Source organism: Euwallacea fornicatus, chromosome 18, assembly GCF_040115645.1.
Source record: "Euwallacea fornicatus isolate EFF26 chromosome 18, ASM4011564v1, whole genome shotgun sequence".
Lineage (NCBI taxonomy): Eukaryota > Metazoa > Arthropoda > Insecta > Coleoptera > Curculionidae > Euwallacea > Euwallacea fornicatus.
Genome location: NC_089558.1, coordinates 2,555,988 through 2,581,332, shown reverse-complemented (window position 1 = coordinate 2,581,332; position 25,345 = coordinate 2,555,988). Strand labels below are relative to the sequence as shown.

The 25,345-nt window shown below is 36.0% G+C and overlaps 7 protein-coding genes across 10 annotated transcripts; 4 read left to right on the top strand and 3 right to left on the bottom strand.

Moving 5' to 3' along the window:
* The first annotated feature begins 96 nt into the window (after positions 1–96).
* On the top strand, positions 97–5,720 carry LOC136345127 (sin3 histone deacetylase corepressor complex component SDS3). 2 transcript variants are annotated; one of them, XM_066293155.1, is made up of 6 exons: positions 97–502; positions 4,481–4,649; positions 4,708–4,885; positions 4,944–5,060; positions 5,119–5,250; positions 5,311–5,720. In XM_066293155.1, exons 1-6 carry the CDS (start codon positions 346–348, stop codon positions 5,539–5,541), a joined length of 984 nt encoding a protein of 327 aa, XP_066149252.1. In that variant the 5' UTR covers positions 97–345; the 3' UTR covers positions 5,542–5,720. The 2 variants fall into 2 exon arrangements, with proteins under 2 accessions (XP_066149252.1, XP_066149251.1); XM_066293154.1 differs by having other exon boundaries at positions 98–502; positions 5,308–5,720.
* A 553-nt stretch (positions 5,721–6,273) lies between these two features.
* RpI1 (RNA polymerase I subunit RpI1) lies at positions 6,274–16,276 on the top strand. Of its 2 annotated transcripts, XM_066293151.1 has the most exons (28): positions 6,274–6,634; positions 7,105–7,228; positions 7,281–7,528; positions 7,586–7,739; positions 7,789–7,933; positions 7,982–8,151; positions 8,202–8,390; positions 8,464–8,577; positions 8,854–9,042; positions 9,096–9,185; positions 9,245–9,354; positions 9,405–9,650; positions 11,084–11,263; positions 11,314–11,524; positions 11,577–11,793; positions 11,851–12,025; positions 12,204–12,252; positions 12,306–12,476; positions 12,628–12,849; positions 12,903–13,079; positions 13,175–13,449; positions 13,504–13,662; positions 13,722–13,860; positions 13,917–14,016; positions 14,072–14,402; positions 14,461–14,536; positions 14,639–14,828; positions 14,883–16,276. In XM_066293151.1, exons 1-28 carry the CDS (start codon positions 6,480–6,482, stop codon positions 14,993–14,995), a joined length of 4,719 nt encoding a protein of 1,572 aa, XP_066149248.1. In that variant the 5' UTR covers positions 6,274–6,479; the 3' UTR covers positions 14,996–16,276. The 2 variants fall into 2 exon arrangements, with proteins under 2 accessions (XP_066149248.1, XP_066149247.1); XM_066293150.1 differs by having other exon boundaries at positions 7,281–7,739.
* LOC136345129 (protein DPCD) lies at positions 10,046–11,074 on the bottom strand. The gene has a single exon (XM_066293159.1). The coding sequence runs from the start codon at positions 10,655–10,657 to the stop codon at positions 10,046–10,048; it is 612 nt and encodes a 203-aa protein (XP_066149256.1). The 5' UTR covers positions 10,658–11,074.
* nes (lysophosphatidylcholine acyltransferase 3 protein nessy) lies at positions 15,396–18,947 on the bottom strand. The gene is made up of 9 exons (XM_066293152.1): positions 18,448–18,947; positions 18,149–18,376; positions 17,758–17,827; positions 17,502–17,706; positions 17,198–17,447; positions 17,013–17,146; positions 16,805–16,960; positions 16,602–16,750; positions 15,396–16,550 (listed from the first exon to the last, which is right to left on the bottom strand). Exons 1-9 carry the CDS (start codon positions 18,545–18,547, stop codon positions 16,436–16,438), a joined length of 1,407 nt encoding a protein of 468 aa, XP_066149249.1. The 5' UTR covers positions 18,548–18,947; the 3' UTR covers positions 15,396–16,435.
* A 39-nt stretch (positions 18,948–18,986) lies between these two features.
* Positions 18,987–20,127, top strand: dj-1beta. 2 transcript variants are annotated; one of them, XM_066293156.1, is made up of 6 exons: positions 18,987–19,144; positions 19,229–19,364; positions 19,424–19,502; positions 19,562–19,714; positions 19,762–19,848; positions 19,904–20,127. In XM_066293156.1, exons 1-6 carry the CDS (start codon positions 19,080–19,082, stop codon positions 20,071–20,073), a joined length of 690 nt encoding a protein of 229 aa, XP_066149253.1. In that variant the 5' UTR covers positions 18,987–19,079; the 3' UTR covers positions 20,074–20,127. The 2 variants fall into 2 exon arrangements, with proteins under 2 accessions (XP_066149253.1, XP_066149254.1); XM_066293157.1 differs by having other exon boundaries at positions 19,003–19,144; positions 19,260–19,364.
* A 295-nt stretch (positions 20,128–20,422) lies between these two features.
* Positions 20,423–22,535, top strand: Ubc10 (ubiquitin conjugating enzyme 10). The gene is made up of 4 exons (XM_066293160.1): positions 20,423–20,677; positions 21,472–21,567; positions 21,682–21,868; positions 21,925–22,535. The coding sequence occupies exons 1-4, from the start codon at positions 20,651–20,653 to the stop codon at positions 22,077–22,079; spliced, it is 465 nt and encodes a 154-aa protein (XP_066149257.1). The 5' UTR covers positions 20,423–20,650; the 3' UTR covers positions 22,080–22,535.
* Positions 22,536–22,886: 351 nt separating this feature from the next.
* Arc42 (Activator-recruited cofactor subunit 42) lies at positions 22,887–25,057 on the bottom strand. Its single transcript, XM_066293153.1, has 8 exons — positions 24,884–25,057; positions 24,453–24,717; positions 24,162–24,282; positions 23,911–24,091; positions 23,692–23,852; positions 23,508–23,639; positions 23,260–23,453; positions 22,887–23,099 (listed from the first exon to the last, which is right to left on the bottom strand). Exons 1-8 carry the CDS (start codon positions 24,912–24,914, stop codon positions 22,973–22,975), a joined length of 1,212 nt encoding a protein of 403 aa, XP_066149250.1. The 5' UTR covers positions 24,915–25,057; the 3' UTR covers positions 22,887–22,972.
* Positions 25,058–25,345: the final 288 nt, after the last annotated feature.

Below are 25,345 nucleotides of genomic sequence, written 5' to 3'. Positions count from 1 at the left end.
TAGACACAGAATATTGTTTTGAACATCAGTCTGTCTCGCTCTAACTTGTCAAAGATTCTAAAATGTCAGATTAAAAGCTGTTCCGAAGTCTCAAATCTCATTTCAAGCAAATTCGTCGATATGATGAATGCCAATATCACATGTTGATATTTCAATTTCCACAGCTGATTAAAATGTAAATAAAAAATGTATTTGTTTAGTGTTTAAATAATTATTTTGAACTGAAACAAAAAATAAAATAATAACTGAGACGAAACTTTCTTAAAAAGCGTAACCACAAGATTAGATCTATTGTTAGTTCTCTCTTTGAGTAATTTACGGTTTTCTCAATTTTTCACTCAAAACATGTCTTTTTTTGGCTCTCCCATATCCAATTCATACAACAACCACGAGTATGAATTCGAAGACGACAAAATAGACGATTATGTAGATAATGATTTTCATGATGATCAACATGATGGCAGCGATGAAGACACTGAAGATGCGAGTGAAACTGACACTGGTGAGTTTTTGTAACACTAGTGGGGGGGCATCTTTTTGAAGGCTTTGTAGAGTATGGTTTAAATGACAATAGAGATATGAAATCTGATCGCATGTTGTTGAGTATAATTTTTAAGAACAAAACTTATGGCATCATTGTACAATATCTCAAAATGGAAAAATTCTTGCAACGAAATTTTAAGTAGCAGTATTTTAACAATTTCAAACTCAACTTCTTTAAACAGAAATTCAATAGGAGACTTTCAAAAAGGAAAATAAGCATATTTAATATTAATGTGGTTAAAACATAATATATAAAGACAAATGAGAGTCACTATCACATTGGATGCCTTTAAATCTTGTGGATAGAGTTTTTACTATTCCAACAAATGAAAAGAAAACCAAGTTACAGAAAAAATTATTGACAGATTTATCACTAACTAATTAATAGGAGGTTTCATTTAAGTTGTTAGAAAAGGGATTTAAGTGAGAATAGTGCGCAATGATCTCCTGGCAACAAATCCTTGGTGCATATGAGGCCTTATTTACAACTAAATTATAAAGGAAAATTAACAATGCGACTCCAATTTATAGAATATACACAGGGTTTCTCCAAAATATTCATACAAACAAATGTAGCATGCTGGTTAAGTAACTTTTTTACTTAAAGTGGTTTAACATCAGAGAGCATGGATGTGACATTATTTTACGAAACATGGAGGAAGGAACACATCTCTGAGCACCAACAGCAATCAAAACACGCATTTTCACAACAAATGAGAAATAAGTTTTTGGAGATCGTTCGATCGTTATTTTATTCAACGCTATAAACATCTTGTTTATCGCCGCATTAACCTCAGATTGAATCATCAAAGAGATGATTTTCCTCCAAAACAACTATAAAACTTTGCAGCCCGGCTTTGGCAAAAGTACGGCTCATAAGTGGTACCACTAAGAACAGTCGATAGGCGACACGATATAATATAAGGAGTGTACCATTAAAAACGTAACATCTGACTTATTTTGAACCGACCAAAATATTAGAAATTGCCGCAACACGTCGTTTTTGTTTTCGAGGGGGATACATTTTATTGCTAAATGTAGATTTACTAAGAAAACCCTCTTAACGGGGGTGCATTCAACTTTAGAACCTCAAAAGACACTATAGATCGAGTGACGCCTCAATTGAAAGGGTTTTTAATTCTGATCGTCAACATGTAATTTTTCAATGTTACATCATCTGTTACTGAAAAAAGAACCTTTAACTTATATTTAGAAATAAAAGATAATTTTATATTAATCGTTTAATTAACTAATAACAGAGAAATATTCACCTTCCATTTCCGTGCAATAATAAATACGTTGTTCAAAATTTTGACGAATATTATTGGGAATTAGGGTTGTATTTAGGTGACATTCTTCAGTGATACACCGCTTGAATCCTTCCAGAGACAGTGCTGTGCGTCATAAATTTTCGACTTTAAATACCCCCACAAAAAATCGACGACAAATTTATATTGTCGACATAGGGTCCCGGTCAACTGCTTGCAGCGACTATGTTCAGAAATCTTTTTATACCGCCTTTATAAAATTGAATTTTATAGAATACAAAACCTTGTTATACCATACATAGCAGGTATATCATGCAAAATCGAACGATTACAAAATATAGTTAATGTTTGAACGACTTTTAAGGCAAAAAGCTCACTACGTGCAAAACGTCCAAAAGCAAAAATTAACACACACAAAATAGGTTATATACAGGGTGTTCGAAACACATTCCGAAAAATGCTTACAGCGTGCTTAGTTGATAAAAGAATAGAGCGATTCAGCAGAATTCTGTAGGAATGTTAAAACATTTTAAATTTCGTAAATTGGAAATAAATCTCAAATTTTATGACTTCCTAACATGAAATTGTTTCTGCGAGAGTTTCTGGCTACCATAAATTCATTCAAAATCTATTTCAAGATAAATGATAGGTGGCACCACCTGTGCTTTACCGAGGTATAATTAACTTTTATTAGTGCTTCAACTTCAACATTTTTAGAAATTCTGACATTCTGAACTCTTCAATGTCGAAAAGGTATTAGAAGAAACTCGTACCTTTAGCCCTTTTTGAGGTGTTTCCAATAGTAGTTTAAGGGGCACTGCCAAGGGTTTGAGAACGCTATCAATTCGGTAAAAGCTTACATTACGAGGTAGGCCATGAAAACAATAAACTGTAACACGAGCGCCATTTTTGATAATTTTTAATTATGTTTGCAAAATCGATAATTAGTCATAATCATTGAAACAAACAGGTCGGTTCATTAGAGTGATAAGTTGAAAGTGCGACAAAATTTTAGTTTAAAACTTAAAAAATGTATTGGTGTAGACGGTCAACATTTCGAAAATTGTCTTTAGCTATTTTTGTGTAATTTTCAAGACACAAATAAGTCTCTTCGCTCAATTAGGGGTATATTGATTTCATTAAGTAAATCGCACAATTACAAATATCTAGGTTGTTTTCTAATAAGTTATGAGCTTAATTGTCGCAAATACGACTGCGTGACATAGAAAAGAGAACACCGAAAAAATGGTTTGATTTAAATCATTTTTTCTACGCATATTTTTTATACTAATACGAGTACATCGTTAAAAAATTAAACAAGTTCTATAATTTAAACCCGGAAAAAACTTAATAACATGCCGGCGCCCCGTGTTACCTTATACACTCCTGGTCACGTCTGGGCATGGATTCAACAGGATGATCCATGTCCTCTTGACATATCTCATTCCAGGCTGTCTGTGCGGCATTACATAGCGTCGCTAGGGTTTGTGGTAAATGGGATAACCCACCCACAAAATCCTAGTCATATTCAAGTGATGATAGGTATCGAGATCGCGGTAGTCAAGATAATGAATTGATTTCCTTTTTGTTCGAAAAAATCCATAGTAATCTGAGCCACATATGGTCGTGCACTATCTTGTTGAAACCCTGGATTGCGGAGATGTGTTCTGAAATAGGGCAAAAAATGCTGCTCCGAGGCTTCTTTGATGTACCGTGGAGCAGTCATATTGCCTCTGATGACAACCAAAGATGACCTGCTATCATGGACTATAGCAAGCCACACTATTATCCTTATAGTGTTTTGCACATACCTTTAAACTAAGGATTTGATATTCTGTTTTTCACCTTGCCCCCCCCTCTCACTCATCTCCGATCATTATGTATACCCGGACAAAAGGTCGCTTCGTCGCTAAAGACCACAAAATCCCATTTCAAGTCCAAATAAAATTGATTTGTTGTTGCAGTTTTTATAGTGGAAAAAATGTTTAAAATTCCTGATAACTCAAAAGCGAATCCGATAATACATATAATTGAAAAACTGATCTTTTTTAGTATTGTGAGGGTGTATTGTCTATAAACATTGAATTCCTTTGGCGTTTTTGCTCAAAGTGGTTCTGGATCGTCGTACGCGGTTGTAAATAAACAATTGTGAATCATGCTATCGAAGGTCTCTGGTACTCACTAAAAATTATATTCGAACTGTAATTATGAATTTAACGTGAAAAGTACAGTAGCTCGTCAGGTTAGTGGCGCATATAACAAATAAAGATTTACGGTGATGTAAAGCAAATGTGTTATCGCACATTGTTAAGCAACAATCGGCTCTTTTTTCTTTTATTACAATTGGGAAAGTACTAGTTATAGGAAAAATCTTCTAGTTATAAAATAAAGTGTTCTTATCCACATATTTGCAGTGCGTTTACAATTTCCAAGAATCCCATGTTTAGCGAATTTTATAGTTCTTCCTTGTTGTGAATCAATCATCCAATTATAAAGTAATTTCCAAACTTTGATTCGACATATTTTTTAAATACGTAAAATAAAGGGAACGCACAATCTCACGTACACATTTTACATAATATCCCATAAAACACGTGAAACAAGAATCGCTGTACTTTTACATTAACAATCATCAAAATTTTTAATAAAAGTTCTTTTTTATTGAACAGGACATCGGGGCCATCTGGAAATCAAAGAACAAATGTATCAAGACAAACTGGCCACTTTAAAAAAGAAACTAATGCAATTATCAGATGGAACTCATACCGAATACAACAAGATTGTGAAAAAATTGGAGGCCCAATATATAGAGCGTTTAAAACTCAATGATATATACAAGTACTAACTATATTTAACTTCATTTCAGTCTTCAATGATTACATAACTACTTTTTTAGAGAGTCAATGTATGAGTATGTCAAGAGGGACTATGCTCAGGAAATTAAAGTTGCCGGCAAAGATTTTGAAGAAAAAAAAATAGACCTTAGAGAGACCCTAATTTCCGATCTGGAGGACAAAAAACGCACCATTGAAGCTGAAAGATGCTCAATGGAGCTAACTGGGGATTCAATGGAGGTATTGCTGTATGCATTTTGCCTTTTAAGGTGTTAGGTCACGTGAATTAATGTTTTAGGTGAAACCTGCAATGACAAGGAAACTGAGAAGACGGCCCAATGAGCCTATTCCCATACCAGAAAAGCGAAGGAAGGTACCCAACGCCCAAATAACATATCTTCTAGATGAAAAAGATGTATGACCTCGCTTTATTTCACATCTCCTTTCAAGTCGCTTTTTTATTGCATTTTTAGATTGATAATGATTTGAGGCAAATTAAAGAAAAGGCCACATATGCAGTGAAGAAGCTAAGTGAAAGTTCTTCATCAACAAGCAGTCCCAATCACAATATGAACACCACTGGTACTGCCCATGCTATGGCTGAGGTAGGGGTAATTTTGAATAAAATTAGAGCTCTGATATAAGAATATTAACTTCAACAGCAGACCCTTATCGAGACTCGCATTGAGGACGGGAAATTGCTGTATGAAAAAAGGTGGTTCCATCGTGGGCAATCAATTTTTGTGGAGGGAAAAGACCAGCCTAAAACTGCGGCTACAATTTCTGCAGTAGGCAACGACTGTATTTTCGTGAAGAAGCAAAACGGGGAGAAATTAAGATTTTTCTTGTCCCATCTGGCCCGGGGGAAAATATGCATTAAAAGAAGGGCCTCCTAATGATTAAATATACCATTGTCTCTCTTTTTTACAATGTTGAGTGAAATGATTTTTTTTAATTTAGAAGTATTTAAGGCAATATTTTTTAGTTATTTAAGGAGTAAATTATGTGTTTTAATTTGTGAGAAAGCTGTGACTGTAAAATTAAAAGAAAAGTATTACAGTGAAGTTTAAATATATTTTTGTCTAAAGCTTTTGATGTGTGAAGAGTTGTCACGGTGACCATTGTAAATGACTGCTCAAGTAATAGCAGTTGTCTACTATTTCAGTAATTGGGAAATATAGGCTCTTTCAGGGCTTTGGTAGACGCATCTAAGACCAATTTACAATCCATATATACCTGAAGGTTTCTACCACTTTTAGCCGCCACAACTAAATTGTAATAATTTTCAAATTTGTAGTTTCAATCTTTAGGAAATTTGAAGACTAACTGCTCTAAAAATTCAGATGCTATTAATCACTTCCTGAGATATCGACCAATAATTGTTTATTTTGTTATTAGTAACAAAATAGAAGGATACCACAACGATTGCCGGAGTTCTAGAAATTCGAGACGCAGCTTAAAAGAATTCAAGCCATTTCTTTAGATTTCTGTATTTTATAGCAAAATTTGAGAAAAAAATGATGTGTAAACACCATTAAGAAATGCTAGTTTTGATAAATCGTACCTTACTACTATCCCCTTACAATGCTTCAATATCTGTAACCTATTTGACCTAACCTTACTTTTCGATTTAACCTCACTTACTTCCTAACCATACCGCGATTATCACAACAAATCTCACTTTCAAATTTTTTCTTTCATTCATGCTCATTTCGGTAAATATCGCGAACTGCGAATTAACTCAACACTCAAACTCACTTAGTAAATTTGAGTGGGTGAACTATAAAAAAAAATCGGGTGAAAATCGTTTAGTTTGTGCGTTTATTTAGAAAACATGTCGCCTGATCCCAAACACGTTGAGGCATCCAGTGTCACATTTTCGGTTTTAACAGAAACCAATATTAAAAATATCAGTGTCTTGCAGGTTGTAACCCCTTTAACGCTAGATGCTCTCGGCCATCCTGTTGTTGGAGGGCTGTATGATATTAGGCAAGTTCAAGTTATCCATTTCCGATCACTTGTAACACTTCTACAATAAAGTATTATAGGATAACTCTTCTTGATAGTTACTCGCCAGAGATCTCTGCAAATATGAGTTAAAATGATTATATTCCATATTATTTTGAAAATGCATGTTAGGCAGTTCAATGAGATAAAGAGCTTACCATAACACCACCATGCTTTGATGTATGTTCTCTATTAGGAGACCATGTAATATACGCATTAGTAAGGCACATTAGAGTGCCTTACTAATGTGTAAATTGTATAACAGTTCTTAGTTATTGAATGCTTAACTGTATTAAGGATTGGACCCTCTCTTTGGAAGGCCCTGTAAGGAACTACTTGGAATATTCCACATTCACTGGATTATGTCAGTGTTTCTGGAATCTCAGCTCGTTACAGCTCTCCTTTTGCCAAGGAACAAAATTTATATCAATACTTTTCCATTTATCCTTCAGGTTGGGGCCATGCACGGACAAGAGCCAACCTTGTGGCACTTGCAACAAAAACATTGCTCAATGTCCAGGTCACTTTGGATACATTGATTTGCCTGTACCATGTGAAAACCCTATTTTTCATAAAGTTTGTGTCATCAATACAAATTCCTGCTGTTTTTTTAATAGTGAATTTGCAGGTCATTGGCACAATATTAAGATACTCTTGCTTAAAATGCCACAGATTGCAATTGACGCAGGAAACTAGAAATAATATTAATATGCTAAAAGAAGTTCCTGATGATGATTTGGAGGTGGTTCAGATGAAAGTGGTTAAGCTTATAATAGAAGAGGCCAAAGTAGGGAAGATTTGTATTTATTGTAAAAGCCCCATGGACAAAATTCAAGTTTTTGCCCAAAGAATTGTCATGACCACAAGAAAAAAAGGGTATGCTAAATGTGAAATTCTGAAATTTTTCTTTATGGGAATTACGTTCTTTTCAAGGTCGGACGAGAGAGAAACAAAATATCTGAACGCCTCCAATTCAAAAACTTATTTGAGAGAAATATGGACCAATGAAGAAGAATTGATGAAAATAATCGCTCCAGTTTTAAATCACATTGATACTCTTAATCCCACAGACGCTTTTTATTATTCAGTAGGTTTCTCATTTAAAGTTGAATCAAATTCAATGTACCTTTTAATAGGTAATTCCAGTTGCACCTCCAAATCTGCGACCAGTTAACTTTGTTAATGGCAGAGTGGTGGAAAACTCTCAGACTACCCTGTACAAAAACTTGATAACTAATGCACTAGTGATAAACCAACTCATTCGTGTAGTGCAGAAGAAAGGTGATTTCTAAATTCTGCTGTGTGGTGATTTTAATCAGGGGGTTTTAGGAGATGTTTCAGTTTTGGCTTCCAAGGAAGCTTTAGACTTTTACGAGACTGCCAAAGGCAAAACACCTATAGAGAAATTGAACAATTGCTGGGAAGATTTGCAAAATTGTGTTAACAGTTTGCTTTCACATGATGCTGTAAGAGCCTCTGATGGATTGGGCCTGAAACAGGTGAGGTATATAAGTGCAAGTATGTGGGGAAACTGGAGTTATTTTTGTAGATTATTGAGAAAAAGGCAGGAATAATCCGCCAGCATATGATGGGAAAACGTGTCAATTTCGCTGCTAGATCAGTAATTACTCCTGATCCCAATTTAGATATAGGGGAAGTGGGAATTCCTGAGACTTTCGCCATGAAGTTGACTTGTCCTATCGCGGTGACTCCGTGGAATGTGGAACATATGAGGAAGGTAAATGATTCAACACTGTTTTCCATATATCAACGGTTAATAAATCACAAACGCAATTTTTTGTACGATTCAGCTGATCAAGAACGGCCCCGACGTACACCCAGGAGCAGTTTTAATTGAGATGGAAGATGGGTCTATAAAAAAAATTAATCCACGGAATAAGGTTCTTCAAGAAAGTTTTCTTAAGGTAAAACACTCATACAGTACAGAGGATATACCAATTAGTCCATTCCAAAACGACTCAAAGTGTTTACAGTACTTAAGGGCCCTTTTTCACAGATTTTAGTAAATACTGCTGTTGATGATTAACTAAGCCTTTATTCAGGTCTTCTGCAGAAATTAATAAGTTTAAATTTGACTGCATTAAATTGAAGAGAAGATGTATAAATCTCTGAAGGCAATACATTGGATGTATTAAGTCCACTAGCTTCATTCACTTTTTTTTTATCTATCCTTTTTTTAGAGCCTCCTGACCCCCCTCGATGTGGGCACCGGTTTCCGTGGCATAAAAACCGTCCATCGCCACTTACAAAACGGCGACATTCTCCTTCTGAATCGTCAACCCACATTGCATAAACCTTCCATTATGGCACATAGAGCCCGAATTTTAAAAGGGGAAAAAACCTTGAGACTTCACTACGCCAACTGCAAGGTAAATGAGCTATAGGTTTGTAGATTATTGTTGTCTGAAAGTAGCTTCCCTAGGCCTACAACGCAGACTTTGACGGCGATGAAATGAACGCCCACTGCCCTCAAGACGAAGTGGCTCGAAGTGAGGGATATAACATCGCAGAGGTGCTTCAAATATGCCTTTATTATTAGTCAATTTTGCGTTTATTTTAATGGTGATTTAGGTGGCTCAGCAATATTTGGTGCCAAAAGATGGAACTCCCTTAAGCGGGTTGATCCAAGACCATATGATTGCCGGTGTAGGGCTCTCCTTGAGAGGGAGGTTCTTTGAGAGGTTTGAATCTATTGAAGTTACGAAATACTTTAATAGCTCTGCCCTTTTAGGATGGATTATCATCAGTTAGTTTTTCAAGCGTTATCACACAGAACTGATAGAATTGTGCTCTTGCCCCCAGCGATTTTAAAGCCTCACCAATTATGGTCCGGGAAACAAATTTTATCCACTGTGATCATTAATATTCTGCCCAAGGGAAAGAAGCTCATTAATATGACTTCCAGCGCCAAAATTTCTGGGAAGGCGTGGCAAAAACTAAAGGAGAGGGCATGGAAGGCTGGCGGGAGCCCATTTAAGTAAGTTTCCACAAAACAACTTTTCAGTTTACGTGAGGTCAATGGTCGCTGCCAACCAAAATAAGTCAGTCTCAAAATTACTGTATCAGCTCGACTAACAGTTTTCATTCCTGATGAGGATGTCTATCCACTAAAACCTTTCGGCTATGCCATAGGTGCGACTGGAATCGCCATTAGGCATTGTTTCATACGGTGGTAAATTCCTTTCGACCGCGGACATTTTTAGCTATTTTTGGTAATTCCTTTTCAGTTAGGAATGACTTAGTCAACTTGAATCAACTTTTGAGACAGCATTTCCTCATCAAAAACATAATTTTCTACACTTATTGTGAAAATAGATATTTTCTCAGTAAAATGAATATTATACACAGTTCTGATATTAATATAATTCACATTCAGCTGGGTTTACAATTGTTCACTTCATTTTGATAGCTCTTCGGCTGGATCTGTTTGACTTCATTGAAAATAGCTCTTTCAACGTCTTGCAACTTTTTGGGCTTATTGTAGGTCACAATGAGCGTATTAAATTTATGTGAAAAAGACACGTCTTTTTGTTCCAGTTCAATACCAAGTCTTTCCAAGTCCTGAACTGGCAGCTTCTTGTAATATTTCTTATTCGTTGTTTTAACAATTAGCGAGTAGCTTGCTTTATCGACCACCACAGAGTATATATCCACTGAATATGGCAGGTTTCTTATCCTCCATTCTAGGGTGCTTTTCGTAACACTTTTCGTCACAAAGGGTTGATTAGAATTTTCGCGAATCATGCACTTATCGTTTGGTTTGTAATTCGGTTCCGGATCGCCCACTTCAATTTCCCAAGTCTCCTCGTTTTTGTTGAATCCTTTGTTGAATCTCCACGCCCTGCGTGTGAGGAGAGCTGTGCTCAGGTCGTATTCCTCCACCAATTCTCGCCCATCTCCGAAATCAAAGTGAATCTTCTTCAGATTTTTGTCGACCAGGCAGGTCTTTTTGGCTTTTTGAAGCTGTGTAAACCAATCCGTCATGATTGTGAGCGAGAGAAGGAATTGGGCAAATATCTGTATTGTGATATTGATTTAATAATGTTTGGTTGCTACTGAGCAGTTACCAGGAACTGAAGTAAAGAGATATACAGGGGCGATCCAAGATAGAAAGAGTATATTCAAATAATAGACCTATTTCACTTCACTCTATGCCTTAACGCTTCATAATTTTGTCCTGTTCCTCAATTCACAATTTTCCCCAGCATGTCTCTGCCTTTATGGTATCTAAATGTCTCATAAATTATAGATTCCTTGCAACTTTCAATTTATGCTAATCATTGACGTATCACATAATTTATGTCTTCCATTCGCTTCTGCATACAGAGCCTTTCCTAAACATGAAGCGCAAGCTTAAAAGAATATATGGAAATAAATACTGATTACTGATATTACAATGAAATATTCTAGACATCCAAATACCATGAGTGAAGCAGAGGTAATCATCCGTCAAGGAGAACTACTGGTCGGAATTTTGGACAAAACCCATTATGGAGCCACACCCTATGGATTAATCCATTGTGTATATGAACTCTACGGAGGGCAATACGCCGTATCACTTCTGAGTTCATTTGCCAAATTATTCACCCGGTAAATGTTCAATCAACTTAAGCAATTTTTATTTTTTATTGATACGACAGGTTTCTGCAACAAGAAGGCTTCACCTTAGGCGTGCATGACATATTAATTTTAAAGCCGGCTGATGAGAAGCGTAAAAAGATTATTAAGAAGTCCAGAGAAATTGGAAGAGAAGCCATTGCGAACGCTTTAGGGTTGCCAGTAACTACTACCATAGACGATTTGGTTGAGGGTATTGAAAGTCGTTGTGCTGCGGATCCTAAATTTCGACAAGTACATAACACTTATACTCTAGAAACAATCAGAAAAAACTTATGTATTTCAGGTCATTGATCGATCATATAAAAGCACTTTAGATTCCTTTACCAACGCCATTAATAAATGTTGTCTTCCTGCCGGTTTAATTTGCAAGTTTCCCGAAAATAATCTGCAACTGATGGTTCAATCGGGAGCTAAAGGGTCCACGGTCAACACCATGCAAATTTCCTGTTTGTTAGGACAGATCGAGTTAGAGGGAAAAAGGCCTCCAGTAATGATTTCAGGTAGACTGCAATTAAACAAAATCATAAAAGTAATTACTATGGGATCTATATATCCAGGAAAGCCTCTTCCCAGTTTTCCAACATTCGAATTTTCGCCACGGGCTGGCGGATTTATAGATGGTCGATTTATGACGGGGATTAAACCCCAGGAATTTTTTTACCATTGCATGGCGGGACGAGAGGGCCTTATCGATACTGCTGTTAAGACTAGTAGAAGTGGATATTTGCAAAGGTAATAAACGTTTGTCAATTGAGTAACTTATCACAAGAAGGGGACAAATTTGCATACCCTCATTTAAGTTCATAAACAAAGTGCAATTTTGACATACGGCCCCCTCTTGCAATGAAATTTACTTTATATCTGATCTACATATGTAAGAATAAACCTTTTTACCTAAATAATATTTCAGGTGTCTTATAAAACATTTAGAAGGTCTCCATGTGGCATACGATTTAACTGTAAGTTTAACGCGTTTAAGAGATTGTGATAAACATTTTTGTGCATCCTTTAGGTGAGAAACAGCGATAAAAGTGTGATTCAGTTCCTTTACGGAGAGGACGGAATGGATATTTCAAAGGTGCAATTCTTCAACGAAAAGCAGCTGCCTTTTTTGCATGATAATGTCAAATGCATAATCAATAAAGACGTCTTAAATCAGTTACGAAACGATGAGGATCAAAAGGTAATTCAGTAGGGTGGTCCAGTAAATATTACAAACCAGAACTCATGCATAGGTGCAAGGGGGTAAAAAGTGAAGAAATCAACTCAAATATGTATCGCCACTTATGTAGGAGATTTACAGTTTATTTATCATTATTGCAATGATTTTCCAGAAAGTACAACAATATCAAGAAAATTTACTCAATTGGATAGCGAAAAACGGACCGCCTTTGCAAAAGATCAAAACTTCCCCATTCGCATATTTCTGCAAGGAGTTGATGAACAGAAGCGGGAAGAAAATGAGAAAGAAATTGGAGAAAAAGTGGCGTGAAGTCGATGACGATTTTAAACGATCTATCAAGAACGAAATAACGTGCCATGATCCTGTTAATTCTGTAAGCATGTGATATCCCTATCTAATGAAATGTTCTCATAATAGATGATACAGGTGTTTCAACCAGACCATTATTTTGGGGTTTTGAACGAGCGGTTGGAGAAAATGCTTAATGATCATGTGCAGGGACAAACCAAGAAGCAGAAGAAACGTTTTGAGGAAATGTTTAAGTTAAAGACGATGCAGAGCATGTGCGCCCCTGGTGAACCTGTAGGATTACTTGCAGCTCAGGTAATTTACCATCAGTCTATGAATGCCATGAACGTGTAGTTTTACAAGTACTGCTAATATATAGCCCAAATCAAATTTTAAATCCGAAATTTTAGTCAATTGGCGAACCCTCCACCCAAATGACACTGAACACCTTCCATTTCGCTGGTAGAGGTGAAATGAACGTCACTTTGGGTATTCCCCGTTTAAGGGAAATCCTAATGATGGCTTCCCGAAATATAAAAACACCCTCTATGGAAATCCCATTCAAGAGTGTACCTAATTTAGAGTTAAGAGCCGAAGAGCTCAAGAAAAATCTAACTAGAGTGGTTGTGGCTAATGTTTTAGAAAAAATCGATGTTACCCTTAAACTGATTTTGAAACCCCAAAGGTTTGTGTGGTGTTTAGGCTCAGGCTTCAATATATGATTATTTTTATTTTATAGACAACATGAATACACACTAAAGTTCCAGTTTCTACCTCCACAATGCTACTCTCGGGAATATCAAACCTCAACAAAAGGCATATTAAAACACATGAAGAAGAAATTCTTTAAAGACATGTTTGCTACCATTGCCAGAGTGTCGAAAGTCAAGTCAAATTTGTGAGTTGCGTTCTTCCTCATTTGTTATTCTAAATTAATGTTTTGGTCATTACATACAGAGTCACCATGGAACAAGCGCCTTCGAGTAAGTTTAACACTAATGACAGTGACGATAGCGACGTTGAGGGTTCCAAAAGAGGGAAACACGCCAAAGGAAAACCTGTAGCAAATGACGAAAACAGTTCCGACGACGATGAGGTTATTTTTGAATTTTCATACGCTAAAAATGCGATATTTAACAATGAATAATTTAGGTGGATGACCAGGAGGATGCAAAATTGGCAAACAAGCACCAAGAGCAACAGGAAGATCAGGAGGCTGAAGAGGACGAGGAGAGAAAAGATGCTGAAAGCGGTAAATCTAACAAAATCACTTTAAAAACGTAACTCTAAACTTTATTAATGAAAAGATGATGAAGAAAATGAGGCAACAATCGATGATGGAATTGAATTGAAGGCCACCATGGATCAATCAGTGGTGGATAACTATTCGTTCGCGAACGCTTACAACTATAACAGAAAGCGTCACTTTTGCGAGTTGACTTTCAGCCTTCCAATGAGTTACAAAAAGCTCGATTTGACGGCTATTATGCGGGATGTGGCGGAAAAGAGCGTAATCTGGGAAACCTCCAATATCAAAAGGGCGATTACTTATATGAAAGGCCAAGAATTCATGCTCAGGACTGATGGAATTAACATCGGGGAGATGTGTAAATATCATGATTTACTTGATTTAAACAGGCAAGAATAGTTGTTTGTTTTTTCGTGTGATGTGGTGTTTTTATTGTTAATTTTGTAGGTTGTATTGCAACGATATCCATAAAATGGCTGAAACGTACGGAATTGAGGCGGCCTCAAAAATCATAGTCAAGGAAGTAAGTCAATTTGTCACGATTCCTTTCAGCATTACGAATTGTCATTTACCATCTACTAGTGTATCGAATCGTGGTACTTTGGTTAAATCGTGACATTTTCAGGTAAAAGACGTATTTAACGTGTACGGAATTAAAGTAGATCCACGACACCTATCACTCATAGCAGATTACATGACAACTACTGGAACGTTCCAACCAATGAGTAGAAAAGGCATGGAAAACAGCTCTTCCCCTCTGCAACAAATGTCGTTTGAATCTTCCCTACAGTTCTTGAAAGCCGCCACAATAAAGGGTAAGTACTGACATTTTCTCGCTTCTCAGTACTTAATGGGTTTTGCTTTTCTAGGCCGGCAAGATGATTTGGAGAATCCTTCTAGCAGTTTGATGGTGGGAAAACCTTGCAGTACCGGAACTGGTTCCTTTACGGTGCTGCAAAAGATTCCTTCTGGTAGTTTGTAACAGTTTTGCAACAAAGTTATATCGTGACATGAATCTTTCTTCAAGTAAAGTTAATTTCTCCTTTGGGGTGTGATTAATTAATGCGATATCAAATAATTGAATCGATATCGCCGTATTTTTGGAAATAGAAAGAAATTCGTTAGCAAAACTTGGATCTATCACTCTGTAGCTGGGTATTGCACTAAGCCCAGCTATCTAGCCTTCAACTAAGTGAAACCTGAACTCCAGGAGTATGAGATTACATTCAACAACTATCGCCAAGGGAGTAATGGACTTAATCAGTATGTTTTTTAATACGCATACTATTGTTCATATCGAGATTCAAAATAACAGGTACCTCACTAGAATAGCCCATCGAGTCCCCGGATATACAAGGAGGGTCAATAAAGTCAACACAACATACTAAGAAATCAATCTATTTTTAATAATTTCAAGCAGGCGAATACTTCTGTTAGTAAATAAATTGGACGATATATGTATAATAATAAGGTTGTAACTAAAACCGTATTAGATATAACTATCTTATTACGTTCTATTGGCAAAAATAATTTCAAAAAAAGGCTCGGATGATCTTTAAAAAATTCCTAAACACGGAACTTGTGCACAATTAGCAATCATATCAATTATCAATTGAGCTTAAATTATTAAACCTATCAAGTTTTAACCTAAAAAAATAATCCATGCTGGCACTAAAATCACTGTAAAACCTCAAGAATGATTTTACATTGCAAGAATAATAAAAAAAACTTATTTTAATGCACAAGCACCTTCTATTGTACGCATTATAAAACTTTGGCATTCGGAAGTAGTTGCTTTTGGGCAACAATAAAATTTACCTTAATTAAATTTAGTTGAGCTTCTCACTATTTTGTGCCAGTATTATCAGTCTACAAACATGTCGATTCTATGGGAAGTACTGTGTATAAGACCCGATTTTCAGCAATAAATTGTATCGTCATTGAGCCCTCCTAATAAGAATATTGTTCTCTTACTTCAACAGTAACAAATTCTTCGTAGGAGCGCCAAGTAAGAAGAAATTTAAATTGAGAATGGCATGAGCCTTATTGGGGCCAGTAAAATCGAGCTTTTATGTAAATCACAATAATTAGTAAAGTATTAAAAAAGTCGGCAATTTTAGTTAAATACAGGGCGTTTGGCATTTTAAAGCTTATCGAAGCAGCAGTAAATAAAACGATTTCAGTCGCGAACAATTATAAAAGCGTTTTTGTCATTACTTGATTTGGCATCGCACACAACTTATCTCTATAAATAAATATTTCTCTCTACAAAATAAAGATTTGTTTTTACAGATATACTGAAAATTATCATTTTTGCATTTAAACAAGATAAAAACCCACAAATTACTGAAAATCAGGCTTGTTAATTAAGTACCGTTCTCTTCATTGTGCTACCGTTGATTTGTAATTCTTTTCGGAAATTTTAAGCACTCTTTTTCTTTTTAATGACTTTTCGCAATATTGGACGATACAAAACAGGCCACAGGTAGAATACCAAAAAGCCTATATAACTGCAGTTGGAAAACGCTCTCCAATACCTACGAAGCAAGAACATAAGACAATATATTAAAATTTAAAATGTGAATTACTTAGGGAACTGCAAATAGGTGAATGGCAACAAAAACCACCCCATGAAAACGAAGGTGTACAGCCTCAATAGGATGTGCATTCCAGACTTCACTACTGGATGCCCGAAAAATGCCGTCAACGTCTCGCTGGATTTTATTATAGATTGTAACTGAAATAAACGGCGACGTTAAAATTAAGATCAAAAACTCTCTGAGCTTCTTACATCTCTTTCCGTATAAATGACGATAAATTCGTGCAAAAACGTCAAGTAGTATCCGGTATGCAGTCCATGCCACACTGCTAAAAATAACAAAACTCCCCCTTGTGAATAATACCGGTTTCCTAAGAATTTTAGTCTTTTGTAGATGTGCTGTGCTACCTGAAACTCGAACGATTAAAGGAAGCTTTGCTTTTTTTGCTCAGTCTCTTACCCACTGATTGGTATTGACATTAAACGACATGATGTAGTGGTTAAATTCCGTAGAGTTCTCAAAAACTGATAATTTAATGTTTTCCACTCCATCCCACTTCTTAACTCCACCATCCTCTCCACTGTACGAGATTCCTAAAGGACATGTGACTTTTTGAGGTCTTGAGCGTATTGGAAATAACTCACCAAAAAGAACACATGCACCTTCAGCCAATAGCCAACAGGAAATATATTTGTACATAATATATCTCCCCCATACGCCCAGCATAAGCATTCGCTTAATGAAACTCATAGAGGCAAATTCCTCAGATATTATCAAATCGTCATAAACGAACAGAGACAATATTTGGAAAAGACCAACATAGAACACTCCCATGCAGAAGCGGACTGCGGCCCATTTAGCAGAGTCCGGAGGTAGAAATTCCCCATTCGGTCCCTAAATTATTAAACTAGGTTCCAGGAAATCAACTAGTAAAGCCAGGTAGCTAACCATAAAATGAAACTTTCCACCGGTAAAATCTAAAAACCTTCTCATACTGAATTGGGGACCCACTAAACAAGCACTGGGAAACAGACTATGGCCAAGCATTTGCAGTAAGCTTGGTGGCTCACTTAAAGCTGTTTTCAAAGCATCAGAAGACAATTTTTCTTTTGGCCTAGCCCCATCATATACGTCGAAAGCAACGCCAATCAACCTGTAATTAAAAGTTTAAAATTTTGCTAGTTGCAAATTACTATTTACAGACTTTAGGACTAAGATGCAATATGGCATTGTCCAAGTAATATCATATGAGTCGGTGCTGGAATAGAAATATCCTAAAATTGAGAATTAAGTTTAAGTAAATCATTTATAATATGCTAGTTAGTGCAGATTCAACAGACAACAAGAGTCTCCAGAAAAAGCAGGCTTTTGCAATGATTTCAAACATCTAATTGTGGGAATTCTTCAGTGATATGTCTTTACATTGTGTTCAAAACCTTTTTCCTATAACACCCTACATAGTTAAAACCAGAAGCTTGTTAATAATAATTAATGAGAATGAATCTTGAGTCAATAAAAGCCTTCATTAATCAATTTATATGCAACCCTTTAACTGAAAAAAATACACAACTCTATTAGTAACTCCAGACTCCTACCTGCAAGAAGGTATATAAAATTGAAGGCAAAAACCACTGAAATCATAACAATTCCTTTCAATAAGTGAATAAAAGCGTATGTTACTAATATTGACAGGACGCAGTGGAACATTCCATATCCATAGTTCCAGAATCCGATAGTCAGTCCACAAGCAATTAAATAAAAACATTGTTTTTGTTCTGATTGATTAAAAATGTACTTTCGGTAAGTCAGGGCAAAAGGATAGCCTAAAAATGTGGAAAATGATAATTCAAATTATTATGAACATAGCAAGTTAGTCTGAAAAGTCTTAACATACCTGCTATGATCCCTAAAAGTAATTTTAAAGCTGGTACTGTTACCCCAAATGATTGGGCTAAATTGTCCATGATTCCAAGGGGTATCTCGTTATTAACCATTGTGGCACGTTTGAAACGAAGGAGGGAGACTTTCGTTTAAACGGCTTAAAGATACTTAAAACATGATCTTTGAGGCGAAACTAATCCGAATTTCAACAAAAATGTTTCAGTCTACAAGAGCTCAACCTGCATTGAAACTTTAAGGTTTCAAAAAAAAGGCTACTTTTATATCTTTTGCTCTTGATTGTTGAGTGAAATGTGATTATTAAATGGGCTAAAGTCTAGGGCAAATACTATGTGAAAATAATTTATGTTAATAAAAGTGCAAATCTGTATTTAAGAACTCTTCGGATATAAAAAATACAAAGTACTCAAGCCTATGTCAAAATCAACTGTTTAATGTTGATGACAGTCGTTTCAAATTTTCAAGTATCTGTAGTTCCTCACATGACTACTCATTGAATTGTTGGGAAACATTCACGTGATCAGTAAAATTTGCGAGTACTCGCATGTTTTTTTTACCAGTGTGAAGTTTTGACAATAAATAAGGTTATATTTTTTTAATATTTATTTTTGTTGGAAATGTCTGGTTATGTTGATAAAAGATTTTCGAATTGTTACGCGGGTGCTAGAAGGAACCAAATCTTTAATTCTCAGGTAAGAATGCTAAAACATTTTTCAATTTTGTTATCGTCATAAATTCCTGCTTTGGCTTAATATTAATCGCATTTCTCTTAACAGTAATCCTAAGCTTATTACCTCTTTCTGTAAGTTCTCAAACAGCTGTAAGATGACCAAAAAAGCTCTCGTATTTTTGGCTCCAGGAGCCGAAGAAATGGAATTTGTAATTTCGGTTGATGTCTTAAGAAGAGGTGGTGTAAGTGATTAATAAATTTTGTTTTTTGTATGCTCAAAATTGTATAAACCTTTTCTCAGATTTCTGTAGTTATAGCTGGACTGCCTGATTCTAATGTCATCAAATGTAGTAGAGATGTTAACGTCAAACCAGATATCGGTAATTTAGCTTTTCAGTTTATTCACAGTTTTATTTAAAAGATTATGTACCCAAAAAAGGTATTTCTGAGGCTTCCTCTCAAGGACCCTATGATGTTCTTGTTTTGCCAGGAGGGCTTGGTGGGGCCAAAGCTCTCACAGAGTCAAAAGTTGTTGGGGAGTTGCTGAAGGAGCAAGAGAAGGCTGGCAATTGGATAGCAGCCATTTGTGCTGGTAATAACTCAATTAAATTATTATTTGAAGTAATTTAATGCTCTCAGCTCCGACTGCCTTAAAGGCTCATGGAATTGGTGTGGGGAAAGCTGTTACTTCATATCCCGCCATGAAGGCCCAAATGGAAGAAGGAGGTATTCTGATACAAGATCCCATTAGTACTTTTTGGAAAGATGTTATTTTTTTTAGGTAGCTACAACTATAAGGAAGATAAAGTGGTGGTTGACGGCAATTTGATAACATCAAGGGGCCCAGGGACAGCTTTTGATTTTGGTCTTACTATAGTGGATAAAGTTGTTGGGCAAGAGAAGGCCATAGAAGTTGCCAAAGGCATGTTATTGTCTTACCCGCATGTCTAAAAAAAATTGTTTTTTTGTTTGTCGTGTATGTTATGATTAAATTAGTCAAGCATTGATCTGCGAGTGGATTATGTAATTTTTTTGGGTGTAATCATTCGTTGCCCTCACTTCCATGTTGCCACAATTTCCAATTTCATTGCTTTCATTAACTTATGACGGCATTACTGATACAAGTTTTCTCTAATAAAGGACTCATCTTTGAGGCCATAAATGATGAATGAGTATAACGATCGCCACATACATGAATTAATTAGTCATTTGATTACTCTTGAACGATATCGTAAAATTGCACTCATGATTTTAAATAAAAAAAGGTAGTTAAAGTAATATTGTCATTTGTTGACGTCCAATCAGCCAGCTGTCACTGTCAGTGATTCGGGATTTTTTGGTTTTTTCTTTTATCCAAGATTCAGAATAAAAAAGGATTTGTTCATCGAATATTATGAAAAAATTCCCAAAAATTCAAGTAAATTTCGAGTTTTGTTTGTAGAAAACGTGAAATAGCTTAATACCCCGCTATCCACGCTATAAATCGGTTTTGAAACCCTCGAGTTACAAGACAAATTGTTTAAACAAAATGGCAGCCACTAGGAGGTTGCAAAAAGTGAGTAGATTTTTCTTGAAAAATATTTAATTTATCCTTACTTAGATGACATGAAGGAACTACAAGTTTAAAGTGTTCGTGAGGGATCAATTTATTAGGGAGTAACATGTCCAATGTGGAAAATATTTGAAACTATACATAGAACACAATTTAAGTCCCGCAGAAGTGAGGCAGTCCAGTTCTTATCCGAATATTCACCTAAATGGCTGTTGCGTTGCATTAATAGCTAAGATGGATTGATAAATTACACAGTAAATATTATTCTTGTTGTGAAATGGCTGCATACATAGTCACTTTCAATAATATTTAGGCATAATTTTCTTTTTTCCGTTAGGCCAGATTTATTAAACTTCTTAATTCCCCTTGAACTTTTTAAGAATTTCATTATTTGCCATTGGACCCTTATGTGACTAAATAACTTGACCTGATAACTTTTAGTTATATGTTCATTTTTGTCTGAACCAGTTGCAAAATGATTATTCTTTGTCCTTCATCATCACCAGGTCAAAGTCTCAGACAGTTCAGTAGTGACTAGGTTTTAAGAGGAAAATTCTAAATGAGATCGTTATCTGACATTTCCAAATTATCACTTAATAGTCCTAATTCACTTTAGTAATTTAAATCTGCTACATGCATTGTAATAAATATTAAACCACAATTGATTTTTTTGGGCAATTTGAGACATGCTCCTAATAGATCTATTCAATACCTAGGCAGAACTTTATATTTAGTCTTGGGGACTTGGATACAAGTTTAAAGGTATATATACATGCTAAGTACATTATTGTTTGCAGGAACTTGGTGATATTAGAAATTCCGGACTAAAGTCGTTCCGGGACATTCAAGTTGATGAAACAAACATTTTAACGTGGCAAGGTCTTATTGTTCCTGTAAGTATATCCATTATGCCAATATCAATGTCACAGGATTCGCTAGTATGAATTGTCTAAATTTCCAAAGAACTTTTAATTCCTTCAAGTTACTGAAATAATTTTATTTCACAGGATAGTTCACCCTACAATAAGGGAGCATTTAAAATAGAAATCAATTTCCCAGCGGAATATCCGTTTAAGCCACCAAAAATTAATTTTAAGACGAAAATATACCATCCAAATATTGACGAAAAAGGACAAGTGTGCTTGCCAATAATTAGCGCTGAAAACTGGAAACCCGCGACCAAAACAGATCAAGGTAGGTGCATAGGATTTTCTCATTTTCCGTGAATCAATTCAAGCGTTTTCTTGCAGTGATTCAAGCCCTGGTGGCCCTCGTAAATGATCCAGAACCGGAGCATCCTCTTAGAGCAGATTTAGCTGAAGAATACCTTAAAGATAAAAAGAAATTCACTAGGAATGCTGAAGAATATACGAAAAAACACAGTGAAAAGAGACCCACTGACTAAGTAAATTGAACGCTATGAGTGTTTTCTTGGAAGTATAATATTAAACTCGCCTTATATAGTAACTATACTTATTGTACTGAATTTATAGCTGTGGGCAAGCAAGTAGAAAGTTTTATTTAATTTTTCACTTCAATGTTTCAGCTGAAGTTCACTTTTCTGTTAGGTGTTCTGTGGAGTGGACACCTATTGAGAAATATGCATTCATAAGATTTTCTAGTTGTTCGTCCTGGCTTTCTTTTTACTTTCAACTTACAGCCGACTATCTACTCTTGATTTAATAAAAACGCATTTCTAAACGTAGGCAATTTAAACAGAAAGGTGATTTAGAAATTTTGATGTTTTTGTAGGTCACTTTGTTCAACAATAATTGTGAGATTGATTTTAACATTATTTTGATATTGAGCAGAATGTTGTACATTGCATTGTTTAATAAAAGCCACAATTATGAAGATAAAATTGTTGAAATGGTAGTCAATTATTTGTGGAGGCGGCGGAAAACAACCTGAATCAAGTTGGGGACTAACGATGTTTTACTTGCACCAAGGGTGCATTTGGGCCAAAGGTGTAGCAAATTGTACTGGTGCAATTAAGTAGTGGTCGCCAATCGACTAAAGTGGATATTCGTGAGAATTCATTAATGAGCGACAATAAAGTTGGTAAACCTCAAAAAATGATGTAGGAGGTATCAACGAAGGAAAAAGAGCGATGTCTTATCTGGTAAATTTGGTGGATATGAATTATTCTCCGTGAAAAACCTGTATGATTGGGGGTAATGTAAGTTAAAAGTCAAGTATTAAACGCAATGAGGTACGTTGAAACTCTAATAAGACATATAAATTGTCAATAAAAAGTATACAAAAATATTCTTTTACACCTATTGGTTCTTAACCTATTTAAACGCCAAGTTCCTTAATTATGCTTGCCGCTATGACCAGCTTTTGAATTTCGGAGGTTCCCTCATATATTTCCGTTATCCTCGCATCCCTATAGTGCCTCTCAGCTGGCATATCTGACACATACCTAGAATAGATTATAATGTATAGATACAGTTAGGGTCGGCTTTAGTAACTTTGGGGTCCTGAGCGAAATTTTTTTTTTTTACGAAAAGCCCGTCTTGGGCCGTCGCTCAACTCATAACGCCTGCAATGAATGCAGTACCCAGCTTAATGAAATTATTTACCCCATGCCCCCTAAAATCTGAATGCACTGATGGCTCAAAAAGGTCGCAGCTTCACTAGCCGCCAGTTTAGCCATCGCGGCCTCTTTTGTGAACGGCTTTTGGTTGTCCTTAAGCCAAGCGGCCCTCCAAGTCAAGAGTCTCGCCGACTCCAGTCTCAACGCCATTTCTGCCAGTTTGTTTTGAATGATTTGATGCTGTGAAGCACAGATTTTGCGGGTTTCTCATGATAATTAATTTTCAATTCCAACCTTCAAAAGAGGTTTTCCGAAGGAAAGTCTTTTTGCCGCATAATCCGCTGCTACTTCTAAGGAAGCCTGGGCGATGCCCAATGCTTGAGATGCTATTCCTATCCTTCCTGCATCTAAACAGATCATGGCTATCTGCAATTTTTATTGCGCTATAAAACTCAGCAAGACCATTACACAGACTTACTTTAAAACCTAAGCCTGGCTCCCCAAGAAGGTTTTCTTTAGGAATTCTGCAGTTATCAAACATCAAAGCGCAAGTTGAGGAAGCTCTAATACCCAACTTATCTTCCTTTTTACCTAACTCCAACCCTTCCACAGGCTTAGGTATGATAATTGCTGATATTCCTATCAATACAAACGCCTTCATAAAACACCATTTAAGTGCAAACGTAAACGCAAACACCTTTGTGTTTCAAAGACTTATCTGTGGTGGCAAATACCACTCCCGCCTCACTTTCAAATGCATTTGTAATCCACGATTTCGTGCCATTGAGCACGAAATGGTCCCCTTCGATCTTGGCGGTTGTGGAAGCGGCACCCGCATCAGAACCATTTCCCGGTTCTGAAAGGGCGAAACAACCCACCTAATGCAATTTAATTGAGCAAAGGGATAACTTCCAAATCTGTCCTATTTAAGTTTGTGCCATGTGGTACCTTTTCTCCTGTAGTAAATGGGGTTATCCACTTTTCTTTTTGCTTCTTAGTTCCCCAGTGCTGGAGAGGTCCCAGGTATAGAGAGTTATTGACCGACATAATAACGCCGGCGCTAGCACAGCTATAAGGAAAAAATGACTAAATTATTCTCTATACAAACATCAGAGTTCATATTCATTTGCGCAATAATGATAATGAATTATCATTTTAAGGTACCTTGAATACAATAGCAACCAAACTGTAATTTTAATTAGGTAAAAGGTTAAACAGCAATTGACTAAGTTCTCTTACCCTCTAGATACTTCTTCAAGAGCAATAGAATATGCTAAATAATCCAGCCCAGTGCCACCCAACTCTTCAGGCACTGCTATGGCCATAAGCCCTAACTCTCCCATTTTCTTGATTTGATCTTTAGGATAGACATGATCTCGGTCATTTTTGGCAGCAACAGGCTTTAGCTCGCCATCAGCGAAGTCTCGGCAGGTCTTTTGAAGCATTTGGTGTGTTTCAGATAAGGCCGATAAAGAGGCAATGCCTCTGTGGGTTCTTGTACATGCTAAGGGAGTCAGTTATTAACAGTCAATATTTGGTATTATCACCGAGTGGTATTCAGCATTACAATGAAAAAGAGCTGTAGCTGCTGAAGAAGTGTGACTAAGGCTCTATTAAACTGGTTTTTCACTCAGAAGCATTTCTAGGACTTTTCTTAGACTAGGACTCACCATTTTGTAGGACACGGGTTAAAAGGGCCATGTTGAAATCGACTAACTATAAAGCAATGGCAATCACTACTTGAACAACATAACAGGGAACAAATATGTACGCTCAGTAAGCTTTTTCCAATTTGAATAGGTTCAAAGGTTGAAAATAAAAAATAACATTGAAATTTAAAATTAGGAAGTGTAAATAACAATGAAGTTAGCTACTAAGCGAACATCTCATTCGCTAATGTGCCAATTCCGACTAGCGGAGGAAGACATTTTGCTGTTATAAGGCAAGATTCTACTATTTGTCCCTTAGATATTGAAGCATGTAAATGATAAAATGTATTAATAATCACTAAATATTAAACTTAAATTAATTTTTTTTTTAATTTTTAATATTTCCACACACCGTTGATTTAAATGCTTTATCTACCGTCTATTGCTGCGCTATTACACAAATGGTCAATCAAGAGGGCAAAT